Genomic DNA, 15044 nt, shown 5'->3' on the forward strand with positions numbered 1-15044 from the left:
TGTTGTTGTGATATTAAAAGTTTCCCTCCTGCCTCTAAATCTTATAAAATGCTTGCTTCATAAAACACAAGAGGATTATTTAAATTCTTTGTGTTGCTACTAGTTCTGTTTTAAAACATGTTTGTGTCAGAACACTAATCTATCTTTATTCTTGCAGATAAATGAAACTTAACCCCTTCTTGTGTGCCAGTTTCCTTTTGCTTCAGCTGTAAAGACTTTCATCTTTATCTGCCAGAACAATCTCGCTTTGAGTTAGCGTGAAACATAAGCCCTCATTTTCTCCCTATTTATTTACATCTTTCTATAACCACAAATCTTAGAGTCAAGAAACAACAAAGCTTCTCTGTTGCCATTGGTCTTATGCATCATTCAGCCATGGCCACTGATTTTTTCTGAAATTCTAATTAGGACCTTGTCAATCCTTTAAAGTTAAGCAATCTTTAATTTATAATTAATTAATTAATCTATAATTTTTTCCAGGTGGTAATGCTGAAACATAATTATTATAAAAATAACTAGTGAGTGGCAGCGGTATGCCTGTGTATGATAAACAGAAATCTTTAAATTGGCACTGGTTTTGGAGCTCTTTTCCTGTCCTTGCTGTCCAGTGGCAATGGGATGAAAAAAGAGAAGACTGAGTTGATTTGCACTGGAACAATCTTTCAGGCTTCTAGTTTCCACACTGAGAAAAGTCCATTTTGCAAACTGCAGGCCAATGATGTCCCCTGTGTTTCTATCTATCCACCCTTGTGGAAAGGCAGGTCTAAAATATCCTGTATGCAACCTCCTGCCCGCTGTCCTGGTCTGTGGTACATACCTGAGCTGATCGAAATCTCTGGGTGGCTCAATGACTGCAAGGTTGACTGGCTTTCAGGCTGTGGGGCTGCAGAGATTTGTTTTTAGTGAAGCACAAGACTTTGCATCTTGAGAGAAGGAAGGAGGACAACAAAAAAAACCTGAACATTATTGTGTAAATGAGCAGCTGTGAAAACAACACTTCCTGTTATTTCCCTAATTATTTTCTTTCTTTATGAATTTGCATATTTTATCTCCCCCTTCCTCATTATGTGGGGCTATCCTTCAAATTTTGATGCAGTAAAAAAAACACACATAAAACAAACAATGACAGAGATGATGTATGGGAGGGAGGAAAGGAGAGGGGTGCGCTGGCCTCCTCGTATTGAACATTTTCCTGTTGATTTTATTCAACAGTGTATAGCTAAAGCTGCAGCAGCATGCTAATGAATGGAGTACAAGTGTAATAATTTAACAGACAAAGGATTGAGGACTGTTAGAGCTTTGGTGGGCACATAATATTGAAAATATTTGTCACCAAACAATTATTTAAAACATTTCTCTAGCCAATATGCCTGAAGGTTCTTTTTTGTCAATCCCATATAACTAATGCTTAAAGTAAATATTCCCCGTGTCACAAATATGGTAATTTCACGCACTGTACACACAGCCAACCATGTGTATCATGTTTTTGCATGCAGGAAAAGAGATCGAATGAGTGCTAAATTCAGGGGACAGTAAATGACAACAGAAGAAGTGCAGACTCTGTCTGTCCTCTTTCTAAAGGGCGACGGCAGTAAACAGGCTGTGAACAGGCTGTAGGTTCTGAGATTATTTCTTTGTCACCGGCAGAGCCACCAGTGTTGCTGAGCACTGCTGTGGAGCAAATCCTCCTAGAGAGGACTGATTGGATTTTTGTTCCAGGGAGCCTTTTGTGTTAGCAGCATAGGGACTAGATAATAGAGGTTGATGCCACTCTGTTATGGCTGGTGGATTGAGTTTTTGGACTGTGTGTGTGTGTGTGTGTGTGTGTGTGTGTGTGTGTGTGTGTGGGTGCAGAGGTTGTGGTGGTGGGGGGACAAGACCTTGTCTCTCTAAACAACCACTGTATCACTGTTATTCACAACCTATTGCATCCCTTTTGCTTCAGAGCCTATAGAATGCTAAATATTGGAGCATGTGGGTGGTCTGCTACCAGTGAGAATACCTGTGAGAATAGTAAGGCTTAACCATGAAGAGAGTTTGCTAATGTGAAATCCATCACTGCTAAATTGTTTATTACACAGTATTTAATGTCACAAGCCAGGCAAACCACGGTGCAGTTGCATGGTGCTGAGAGATACAGGTACCTCGCTGCCATGGCCAAGGTCATTATCAGCCTTTTCTCAGTCTGTACCGTGGATCTATATCTGTGGGTCATGTGTGCTCAGTCAGTGTGTATGTAGAATGCCTTATGTACTGTGTAAATAAACATTTTATACATTAATTTTTTCTGTATGGAAATTCTAGTTTTACTTGCTCTGCCTTCACTGCCAGGTCAGCCTCAGTCTTACTCTAGGACACTCCAACACAGCAGATGTTCAAACTTTAAACTCAGGAAATTCTCCTGTGCTCATTACCCCACCCTGCCACCCTGTCTGTGTGACTTTGTACTGACCTCTATTAGAGATCAAGGAATGATACAGATAGATTTTCACAGGCAGCAAGTCAGTCAGAATGAACATTCAAGTTCAACAGAAATATTTAGTGAAGTATTTACTGTAGTGCATGTTATAAACGTACCCTTCTTGGTTTTTGCTTCTTTGGATTGAGAAAGAAAAATGCCACCGGAAGGGAATATGGACAGAACACACATTTAGAAAGAAATACCAGCTCTTGAAAATAATTGCTGATTTAAGGGTATTGAGCAACAGTCTCATCAAGCCTGAACAGATGTAGTCATTTGTAGTTGTATCTATTGCACTTTTAAAATATGCTGTACCTGTCTCTCAGTGGCAGCATCTCGGTGAGAACAGAGGTGGACTGTTGTAAGGCTCTTTGTCTTCGACCGTATAGCAACTGACTGCCAGCTTCATCTTGACGGTTTTCTCCTACACAGAACTAAATGTGTTTCAGCAGTGAGAGACAGACTGTTTCTCATTGTCACATCAGCTGGCGTCCTTCATGTGGACAGCAGAGGAATGTGTGACATGTGACATACTTTTTTACAGTCAAAGCAGGAATCCTTGAAAGAATATAGGTTGTGAGATATTGTGTTTTTATTTCTTTACCATGCAGAATAAGGTATTGCACAAGAGAGAGTTGATTTTTGCCAGCTTAGTGGCAAGTTGATGGGAAATGAAATTGTCATGATTGAAAGCAAATATTGCATTTTATCACATATTTTAATCTGTTTGGGTCAGCGTTATTTTAGCTCAAACAGATGAAAATGTGCACAGTTTGTACAGGAAATGCAGGTTTTGATATGAATAAAAACAAAATAGAACGAGGATACAGGGGATAAAGCTCTCTGTGACGTAAATGAATTTTACTGTACTTTGGAGACCTGCAGCTATTTCAATAGAAATTAGAACACAGGTAATAAAAGAGCAGCAAGTCAAGAGCAGCAATAAATTTTAACATCCTCCAAGTGTACAGTAACCTGCTGCAAGAGAGATTCTGTGGAGGGATTTGAGATCTGTGACCTTGTCTGTCCTTGACTTCTGTGTGTGGGTGAGATGGGAGGTGTCTGTGTCTGGCTGGTTGGCGGTTAAGTGAAAGCCGCTAGTTGTCAGATAATTTTGCCCCTCAACATGCCCCTCACCCCCACACCTCAGCCACAGATCCCCCATCCTCTAGCGAGGAGCGCACTGCTGGTTGGCCTGGGTTTTATCTGTTATTATCTGTCAGATGTTGTGCACCTGTGAGCCCGGTTGCCCCTCTGCATGACGGGCGACTGCGGTCGCTCATCCAATCCCAACGGCTCACTGCTGTCAGCTACAGTAGCAATGAGAAGTTTGCTGGCTGCCTTCATCTCTGTCTGGCAGCCACCCTGGAGGAAAGGGGAAGAGAAGAGAAGAGAAGTAAAAGAGGGAGAAATACCATTAAGATGAGCTGTATTCCCACAGACCAAAGCCTGCCCACCAGCCATGTGCTGTGTCTCACCTGGCTGCCAGATAAGTGGAGATTAAAGGAGAGGAGATGGTGGAAAAGGTATTAGAAGCATAAGAAAAATTCTCTCTGATACCCGGGGACAGCCTTGATACTTTTAGGATTTCTACTGTCGTGTCTGACATTTGATGCTGACGCAGAAAGGGCATGGAGAGAGACAGTCTGTGCTGCTCTTACACAGATGGGGCAGCCTTTGCTCTTTTATATGTTTTTGCTTGTTTGTTCCCTGAAGTCTATTGTTTGACTTGCTGCTGCCACTGTATAAATTACAGTTTTGTGAGTTCCCTATCTAGTTAGTGGAGAATAACAGTCTGGTGACACTGGTAAGATCAATACAGGTCCGCAGCAGGAGGTAGAGCAGCCCTAATGAACAGAATCGACTGGAGCTGAAATATGATCAGTATTTCTCTGGTGATCATTATGTTCCTTATGAAGAAGATCAATGTCTCCTGGGTGGATCACAGTGCACGATGGCAGGGCCAGTGCTGATACCATTCTAAATACTTAATGAAGGCTATATTCACTATAAGGTTTGCATGGTGTGTGCTTTGTGTCCATCTTTTCATTCTTTCTTTCTGCTGTCTCTGTCTTTCAGTCAATATTTGTTTTCAGGCCTTGCTGTATCAGTAAATGCTGTGTTTCTGTGAGGCTGGTCTGTTCATTTCATGGGCTATCACTTTTTAAATTGGTGAATGGCTTCTTCATGGTTGATTAGTAATTCATGCGGCGCTAATTAAAAGGCATAATAAGAAAAAGACTGGTAAGATGCCTCCAACCAAAACAGGAAAACAGCATTACTCCTGGACTGCAAACAGTTGTGATTGATTGTAATAGCGCGCTGTCTACAAAAGACATTTACACCTCTCTGGATCTGTCATTTTGGAACTGGACCCCCATATCTTCATTGTGCTTAGTGCTTTCCTGATTTCAGAGTGCCTTTCCAGAAAGTTGCCCTAATGATCCCTCAGTCCCGTCTGTCTAATGCCTGGCACTGCCACTTCACTGGATCTGGTGTCTGTATGCCGCTGTTCAGGCTAGCACTCATCCCTGCCAACCATCATCATGCACACACCTGTGCCAGCATCTGTCTGTCCTGCAGATTGGCACAGGTGCTCCCTTTAGATTGGCTGTCTACGTGCCAGAAAGTTAATGTATACACCTCAGAGCTCTATTGACATTTTTCAGTTAAATTGCGAGCCCTCATTTTGTTCTCTTTATCTCCCTGTGTTTTTGTCACACAGTCATATCCACACGCACTGATCAGAAGCATAAAGCAGAGGTTTATTTTATCTGTTCTTCCGTTTGTCAGTGGTCACACTCTTTATGATTCCAGGTGCAACACTGCAATGATGACGTACTGTATGCCCATGGTCTAATTCCATCACCAGCATCATTACTGCTATTATCCTGTGTCTCCCTTTAATGCAGGCTAATGGATGACCAATAAAGATAGATGAGCCTGGTAGTGTGGAGCTAATAGGCAGAACATGATGTCTGGCTTCTGTCCTGACTCCAGTCTTAAGTCGATCAACTGTCCCCACAGATAAAACATGTAAAATATTATCTAGAGTTACTCCTGCAGCTTAATATATCATCAGTTAATTAGCAGGCCAATAGGTTCAGACAAATCAGAGCAAATTTTATGTATTTAGGTAACAATTTAAAAAAAGAAAGATTATTTAATTTATTAATTAAATACTAGTGTTACTTTTAATTCGTATAATGGTTAAAAGTAAACACACAGCAATGAGCACAAAACATTTAAGTGATATTTAATGAGAGAGACAGTGAGAGAACTTGAACCCTCACATAATAATAAATGCTAAAATTAATTTCTACTGTGCATTGAAGGTCATTATTTGATTAATATTCCATTTTCTCTGTCCTTTGCAGCAATAATTTAGAGGTGATTTTGTCCTCTATTCCTTGTGTTTTAATGAGCCACAAAGTGTGACACTGAGCAATAATCTTGCTTTTGTTGCTTGTTATTGCAGAATTAAACAAACATTACAGTATTTTAATAGTAGAAAATATGGAAAACAATACTACATAACATATTCACATTCTATGTGCTATAATAATCATAACTCTACAGCATGTTGCTTTGTGTGAAGTTCACCTCCATAATTGAGCTGTAAATGTCATTCCTAAAAACAACACATCTGGGGCTACTGTAGAAAAACCTTCATTTGTGAATAAAATGTTCACATACAAAGAATAGATTAAGGTTATAACAGAGAGAGTCTAATTCTTTGCAGGGTCTAACTGGATAAAGGTACTTGTGTACACCTGCAGATAACCCAACAATGCAGAACAATGAAACCAACATGCTAAACTTGAATGCATAAACCAATATTTATGCAGTTTGAGATTCATTAAGATGAAACTTGCCATTATACTGTATAAGCACATGTGTTTCCAGTTATTTTGGCTGACCTCTGCTCATGAGGTCAACTATCATCCATTCCATCTGTCCATTCATTAGCTACACTGCTTATTCTTCAGGGTTGTGGTTTATAGTCAATCCCAGCTGACACTGGGTGAGAGGCAGGACCTCAACACAAGGCTGACACATAGAGACAAGCGACCATTCTGCTCACATTCACACCTACCAGCATTTTAAGCTGTGCTTACATTACAGGCCTTAATACTTAGTTGTCAGATCTGATCTTGGATACAGCACTTCCTTTCAGTTTGGCTTGAACAGAAGCTTCCTCATTTCTCCACTGGCCCCTGTCACTGTTGTTGTTCTCATTCATGTTTATTTTTACCAGTCTGTGAGGGGCTGACACTGAATGATGGCAACAGGCAGCAGACATTAAATAAACCTGATAAAGTTTGCTCAGACCCTTTTGACAGCGGCTATATAGTCAGACATTGGCTGTCAACCAGATCTAAGACCACATATGGAAGTGGCCCTTATCCGATTTGAAAAAATCTAATTTGATTTGTTCACACATCTGTAAAAAGATCAGATCTGAGTCATTTGGAGGGGAAGAAATGATTTGGGCCACTACACCATGTAATGTGAGACACCAATTAACCTAACCTGCTTGTCTTTCACACACAAAAATCATACAGAAAGGCCCCAGCCAGCTGTCTTGCTGTGAAGAGATAGTGGTCACCAAAGCTCTATTGTGCTGCCACTGTCGCCAAACTTCACAAACCAATAAGAATGCTAAAGGTGTAACTACCCGTTCCTAAACAAGTGCAACAAAACTAAAGCTGTGTCCCAATTCCATACTATATACTGTACACTAGTTCAAAACTGTCAACACATACTAGGAAATGGTTGATTTTTAGTGCAGTGTTTATTACTTTCTCATGCTGTATGGCACAAAGTTTCTTAGTGAACTTTTCAAGAAAATATAATAACTACCGGCACTAATCAAATATATGGTTCATATATAAAATTGTATAATTTCTATGTATTATACAAAACGCATACACAAAACAGTGAGTTTATTCAAGTACTGTAGCATGACAACAAATAAGAGTTCGGCAGTGCAGTGAAGCAAGATGCCATGAATACAGTGAGAAAGAGGGAGTGCATGGGTTAAACTGAGGGGTTTTGTATCTTGGAAATAGTTTTGACAGAAGCTGACATGATGTAAAGATTTGTGACATAAGAAGTACTGTAAGTGCCACAACTGTCCGCATCGTATTTTGTTAGAATATATATTTATAATAGAATTTGTCTTTAATGGAATTACTGACAGTTCTATAGACTGTACTATCAGAGATAATATGATGCACAATATAATGACAATAAATGGAAGTGACCAAAAGTGATTTTAAAAGAAATATACCTCTTACAATTGAGAGTTACTCTGGAAAGAAATGCACTAAACTTACACTGATGTGCTCAGAGAGATTTTGGAGGAAAATATGAAGACTGTCAAAGATGTGAAAAACATTGTAAAATAAAATGTATTTGCGGAGTTCTTCTTTTATTGTGTCTCTAGGGAGACTTCCATCTTTGGTGCACTTCCATGAACTTTATGGGATAGTTGTTGATTAGGCTGCAGAAATAACATCCTGCGAGACCTTTAAATGGGGTAGTGTTCCCCTTTAAACACTGGCTACTTCAAAGACAGAAGGCTCCAGAAATTGAGCCGCCCTTATGTCGAGAAGCCCAGCCTTGAGGACAGGAGAGCCATTGAACAGAAGCTTAGATTAACAGTAAAGCTCTGTTTGACTTGTTCAGAGGCTGCACAAATCCCCTATCAGTTTGTGGGGTCTGCCAATGTAGTTACACATAACTATACATGGCTAAGCATCAGAAAACTCCTGAAGAACCCCTAACTTGATAATACTTTTTGTTTTAAAAAGCATATTGAACTTCTGTAATGTTCTGACTGTGTTTTGACAGTTCAGCTTAATGATTCTTAACTGAAAGGCAGGCAAGCTAGTCTCCCAGGTCAGTAACTGGAAGATCTAACCATACACCGGTATTAAAAACAACTAAAATACTGCTCCAGTAACTGAAATATAATGACTGGCATTATCTTCTGAGAGTTATTGTCTTCACATCATGGGGATGCTGGTATTTGAAACAGACACAGTCATAACTAACTAAATGCCCGAAACTATGAAACGAAATATCATTGAAGAAAAACGGCTTTATATAGTTTTGCATCAGTTACTTTTCAATTACAGCAGCCCAAGCAGAATGAAATTGTTAGTCATTTATCAACTGGGGTGCTCTCCATTAGAATAACAACTGAGAGAAATCCATCCTGTTGTATAACCACCTGAATGTCTTACAATAACAGAATTCTTTTTCGTCCACTGGCCTTAAGTCTTTTTGGTGACACAAGGATCAGATGAGAAGGAAACACATAAAAGCACACAGAGACCAATGATATCTGACCAGGCAGATATTCATCTGGGTGGTTTTTCTCACTGTAGTTCCCTGCTTGGAAGACAAACGGAGAAGTAATTGATGTCTTAATTGATAAGGGTAATGACCCAGGTTGACTGAGATGTTCTATAGGTACTTACAAAATAAAGGCAATAATTGCTATATAAATAGGTCTTTGATTTTAAATATGCTGACGTTGGTGCTTGTATAGCCGTAAATCTTGTTCTTTGCAAATGTTTAAAAATTAAGAGAGCTTTTTAAATGTTGCAATTAATAACAGGGGAGGGTGAAAATTGTGTTTATTTTTTCTGATACAAATAAATCAAAATTGTTTTTGAATAATTATGCGCCCGACTGTGTTAGTGAAGTCGTCATGTCTATTATTTATGCCTTGATGATCAACCGTGGTGATGTGGACCAGACAAGAGTAGCCGAGCGCAGACACCATCCCCTATCCCCAATGTGTATATTTTTTTAATACTTTGTGAGGGAAAACTGTCACCCATATCCAAAGTGCAGGACCAAAGAGAAGTAAATAATGTATGCTTTTGTTAGATTCTTTGAAGACGATATGTGCTACGCGTTACCTATTTCAAATGTCGAAGATTTTAGACCTCTGCAGAAAACAGATTTTGATAATCAGAAGGTGTATCTGGTTCACAGAACTGGAGAGAATGGCAGCGCAGGCCAGCCGTGCGAAGCACAGATCCTTGCCCTTGCAGGTAAGTTGCCTTCCTACCAGATTTCTTTTTTAAATGCTGTTTTTCTGTGGCTGCTCAAGTAACGCTGATGTGCATGAAACTCGAAGATGTTTCAGAGCCTGTCCTTTTGTCCGACCTGTCAAGACGTGATCAGCTGGAATTTGACACTGATAGCCACAACAACGTCCTCCGCTACAGCTAGCTAGATATGCTAGTTGGAAAGGCTAATATAAGTTTAATAGGTAGTTGTACGTTGTTGTCAATGCTTTAAAGATTTTTATATTTAGAGTATGGTGTTCCAAGAGGTAGTTTTTTTTGTTTCGATAGAGTAGTGCTGGCTGTTCCGCTAAATACGTGGCAAGGAACGTTAGCCAGTCACAGACGTTGTTTACAACATGTAGCTAATGTTTGCTAGCTTGGTGTGTATTCGTTCTGCGTTAACATGTTAGCGCTGACGCGCTAGTTACTGCGTGCAGACGCAGAGCTGGCATTACATGTAAAACGCATCTGACACTCCGTGGTGGACCTGTTACAGTTTTTGGAGGTTTGCGAATGTAGCTGATACGCTAGCCCGAGAGCTTTACTGGGTTCCGGTTAGCATGTTAGCTGGCTTATCTGCTGGGTTGTGCCACACAGGGGATGCAGTGCTGCAGTCATCGCCGTGTCTTCAACATAACAGCAACCTATCTGTCAGTAACTTGCTAACGCCAGCTCGGTGTGCAAGTACTTAACGTTAGTTGCAGTTAGACTGAGTTAACATTTGTTCACTGTCATAGTCGATGCTCGATCTGAAACAAGCTACACTACTACCCGAATCTGTGCTATGTGACAAACACCTACAAAGCACCAGTTCTGGTAAAGCGCCGTGTACTCGGGGCGATTCGTATCATTCACAGTTCTCTGTATGTAAAGTCAAAATTTTAATTCTAGGCTAAGAATTCTGAAGTTGATCTGAGACAAAACGCACTTGGTCGAGTAGGACAACCGCATTATTGGTGTTTTATGAAAATCCATCCAACTTTTTCGAAACGTCATGAGTTTCTTCCTGCTTGTATTTCTCCACTTCACAGATACAGTAGAGGAATTTGAAGACAGTATAATGCAAAAGAAGATGAAAATTCCCAAGATGTCCATCAAGAATTCAGGAAATTCTATTGAGAACAATTATGGAAAAGAGCGAATGCCACTGAGACATAAGAAGGTAGGCTCACCTCCAGCAAATTAGACAGCAGCTGTGTTATTTTGGAGGAAATGTGTTTGTACATTTAAATAGACACCACTGGACTTACCCTCAGGAAGTTATGCTTATGCTTACACTGACACCAGTATCATGACATACAGTATAACCACCCTGCCCCTTGTTTCTCACTTAAATTATGTTTATATAACACTTTTAAAATAAAAAAAATTATAATGCTAAATAAAATCAGACATGTATGTGTGTATATATGGATACAAAAACCCTTTTCAGTATTTTATCATAACAAAATGAAGCATCAAAGAATCACATGTATATTGACCACCTTTATGCGATGTCAGTGGGGACCCTGAATAATTTTTGCTCACTGAAAAAACTTTGTCAACACTGTAATTGTGGGCAATGTGTCATTTGGATGCATAAATGGCAATAGATGTATATTTAAACATATCTGTGAATGATACAATGTCACAGTTTCATAAATTTGGATGACATCCAAAATCCCTTAATGCTTATTTATTTATTTATTTATTACCATATGGTGGATTAACAAATTCAGCACTCTGGACAGCTTCCCTTTCACAGACAAATCCTCTGAGCGGCTCATCAAAGATCTCTGTGACTCCTCTCAATAGAAACTGGGAGGAGAGGAGTCGAAACAAACTGGTTGCAGTCTGTCATGTCATTTTTAGATTGATGCATGGTTTTTTACATCTGTTCTGCCTTCAAAGTGTGGAGTGGAATCACAAAGTTACACATTAAGTGCATTTTTTTTTTAATTAATGCAGCAAAGAGAATTTAGAAATTTTGTAAAATATTTTATTAAGCCGACCTCCGACCTCCAAACACATAGCTTACTTTTTATCATGTTCATGTTCTCAAGTCTCTAGTCACTGCATTTCAAATTTCATTTCTTTTGCCTATTTGTTCCCTAAATTGACAGTTATTATTTTCTTCAGGCCCTGTCTCAGGACCATGGGCGTCCCCTTTCTAACTCCTCCAAGAGCCTGGCAGCAGTAGTGGCCCGTCTGGAGAGAAATGCGGCCAGCTCATGTCTGGAGGGTGAGGAGGACTTGGATGAGGACCGGCTGGCAGAGGAGGGAGAGGATGCAGACGACGAAGATGAAGATATGGAGGCAGAGCATCAGCAATATCATCACCAGCAGCAACAACAGCATTTGGAGGTCGGATTGTGTGTCGGAGGTAGCCGCAGCCGTGGTTCCTAGAGTCTTGTATGAAGAGCTAGTTCACAGCTACAGGCAACAGGAGGAGGAGATGAGGAGGCTGCAGCAGGAGCTGGAGAGAACCCGGAGGCAGCTAGTGCAGCAGGCCAAGAAGCTGAAAGAATATGGCAACTTGTTGACAGAAGTCAAAGAACTGAGGGACTTCAACAGGAGGCTGCAAGATGTACTTCTCATGAGACTGGGCAGCGGTGAGAGACCACTGGCATTCATACTATCACACAAATGTCTGAAGTCATAGTTTAATAGTAACCTTTAACTCTATCAGTCACTTTGAGGAACTGTCTCTGTTTGTCTGAGTCATTATGTAGTGGTAAAACAGGATCCAGATGGCACATATCATTCAATCGTAGAAGTTCAGTCTTAAACTGTGACATCTGTAAAATCCAGACTTTTCCAGCTATTGTAAAAAGAGGACACATTATAATCCAAGTGTTATCTGAATGTCCACATACTGCTGTGATTTTAGATCATTTGATTGAGAAAACAATGTGGCTACAAGGTCCATGTGCTGTAGTAATCTTGATTTGGGATTTGTGTTATATCCCATGATCTTCATAGATGTTCACATTACCATTTTTAAGGAATTCTTGCCTGTTTTGGTTCAAGCACTGAGGTTCAGAGTTAATTTTTGGCTTTGGGATATAAGTAAGACCAGAGTTGAGGTGCTTTACTTAGTGTAGCTAGTATTTGGATGTCATGTGTCAAGTTAACCTAGTAATTACAGTAACTATCTTTAGTAACAAGAATGTTGTGGTTTTTGTGCGCTCCTATGCTCTGTCAAAGAAGCAATTTAGAAAGATAAATGAGTCCGCTACTTGATCACTTAGCAAGTTCATCTAAGTGGGAGTAAAATGCGAAGTAGTCCGCAGTTTCATGATTGTATGATTTTTAAAGACTGCCAGTAGAATTTTGATTCAAGTGAAGAGTAGATTGATTTTTCTGTTGTGCAGTAAGCCTGCACTTCAAAGTTTACCGCATATTTTATAGCCCAGTGTCACACACAGTGTCCCAGTAGGTCCACAACAGCCGTGGCCCTTATCCAGCCCAGCCTTTCTAAGATGACTCAGGATACGAGGAAAAACAGAATAAACCTTGTGAGAGGTCCCTGCTCTTGTGTGCCTTGTAGCTGGTCATGCAGTTAGACCTGTAGATGTGAAAATAACAGTTACAAAAATAAACAGTTAATAGACAAAGCAATACAACATTGAGAACAAAATTCAGCAGTAGGATTAATAGGTTTGATACTCAAGTAATAAAACCTATACAGGAAGTATAATAAAAATACACCATAGTTATAAGTGTGATTAGAAGTGGTGTCATTGCAGTGGACAGCAGTATACAAGCACAGGTTTGCCAGATTCTGATGTTACTACTCCACACCCACCCGACACCATCCATAGATATGAACAGAGGTGCTGACTACTGCTTAGACCATCTACTGGACAGGCTAAAGATTAGTGCACCCTAGCGCAGGGGATGTAGTACACTGACCGATATTAAAAGTCGTCAGCTACACAGGAGCTTATCATGGCTGACCACCAAGCCAGCTTAGTTACTGGGCCAAAATAGTAATCTGTCTCGAGGTACAGAGTTGCCTAGGCCCAAGGCAGGAAACAAGCAGACAAGCAGGTAGGCACTGTTCCTGTTGTTAAGACCACAAGCTCATGACCAGAAAAGTGCAATTGGCTGTTTACATGTTACACATTGTACAGTATTCTTAGGCTTAATTTTACCCCTGTTAAGTTGCTGCTTGTATCCCTGTGAAGTTAAATGTCTTGTTTGTTTTTCCAGAGCCTATGCATGACAGTGGCACTCAGACAATCAAGGCTGAAGTGGTTGAACCAATTGTTGAGGCTCAGGAGACATGCAGAGAAGAAGCCAACACCAGTTCCAGCTACTCGCCCTCACCCAGAACAGTATACACGTGCAATGATGGGAAGGTCAGTCTCACAAGACTAATGGCAGACTTCAGCGAGATTATGATCCTGCCTAACTGGCATGTGATGACCACCTTCTCAGCTGTTGTTTTGTTTCTCTGAGTGTCACATGCTTGTGTATCTGCTACCAAACCTTCCATATGGTTTTTGCTATGTTCCGTCTGTTCTGATCTTCATCTTTCTTTTTGCCTTTGTTCTTGAAGGCAAAATCACTCATCCAAATGTAAACAAAAGGCTAGCCTCAGTGCTAAAATTCAAAATACACAATTGAAAGATTGCCATCATTGGCAATCTGATGCTGTCAAAGGTTTGTTAGTAATATTCAGTCCAACAGTAAAACAGGCCTGTGTTTTCAGTTAGGATCGTTTGAGAAACACCTGAAATTGTTATTTTCATTTATATGTTCACAGCTTATATTTCATTGAAATGTAACATTGTAAACGGGGCCTTTAAACCCAATAACCCATTAAGTCCAAAATCCTTCACTTCCTTCTCTATGTGTCTCTGGCTCTCTGCCTGTGGGTGACCGTGGGAAGTAGCCTGATTTTATAGGAAATGTTGCATTTCCTCTTAACATCCATGAACCTGGGAACATGCCGTCATAGCTGACCAGTCCTTTCCCCCTGACTGCACTACCCTAACAGGTAAACAAGGTTGAGAAGATTATTATTGTTCCTGCAAGCCCAGCCAGCATCATCAGTGTTTATTAGCCTGTTAGGGTTCTTTACTCTCCCCACTGCTGTAACTCAACCAGCGTCTTGTCTCTGATGACAGGGGGGGAATTGGTACTACAAGCTCTGGGGCCTGCAGCCACTTCAAGCGTGAAGAACACTTGCAAATTAGAAATCTGCTACATAAGGGACCCCATATTAATTATTTGCATGTGAGGAATTTAAAGTGACTGACAGGTTAGCCCTAGTGAGAGTATGAGAGGGGGAAGAGGCAGAGAAGGAGGAGGAGAGATGGACAAAGAGGGATAAACAAGAGCAACTGGGAGGTAGGTTGAACAATCTTGTCCAACTTAAGGGCAGTAAAAAGCTTGTCTGCTGGCTGGGGGCCTAAAGCACATTAGCTGCACAGGGGAAAGCCTTTTGGATGCTAGCCTAAAGAATTCACAGTGATAACAAAGTAGAAGCGGGAAAGAGAGACACATTT

At 40.4% G+C, this 15044-nt stretch overlaps 2 protein-coding genes across 2 annotated transcripts in view; both read left to right on the forward strand.

The window, feature by feature from the left end:
- agbl4 (AGBL carboxypeptidase 4) overlaps positions 1-15044 on the forward strand; it is a 297544-nt gene that overhangs the window by 215627 nt on the left and 66873 nt on the right. The window lies entirely within an intron of this gene.
- bend5 (BEN domain containing 5) overlaps positions 9213-15044 on the forward strand; it is a 13362-nt gene continuing 7530 nt past the window's right edge. Inside the window, exons 1-5 of the mRNA XM_020613032.1 lie at positions 9213-9531; positions 10581-10711; positions 11668-11828; positions 11920-12140; positions 13744-13892. Of these exons, the coding sequence (XP_020468688.1) occupies positions 9348-9531; positions 10581-10711; positions 11668-11828; positions 11920-12140; positions 13744-13892 (846 nt within the window). The 5' untranslated portion in view covers positions 9213-9347. The remainder of the gene's footprint in view (positions 9532-10580; positions 10712-11667; positions 11829-11919; positions 12141-13743; positions 13893-15044) is intronic.

Source organism: Monopterus albus, unplaced genomic scaffold (assembly GCF_001952655.1).
Source record: "Monopterus albus unplaced genomic scaffold, M_albus_1.0 scaffold129.1, whole genome shotgun sequence".
NCBI classification, from domain to species: domain Eukaryota; kingdom Metazoa; phylum Chordata; class Actinopteri; order Synbranchiformes; family Synbranchidae; genus Monopterus; species Monopterus albus.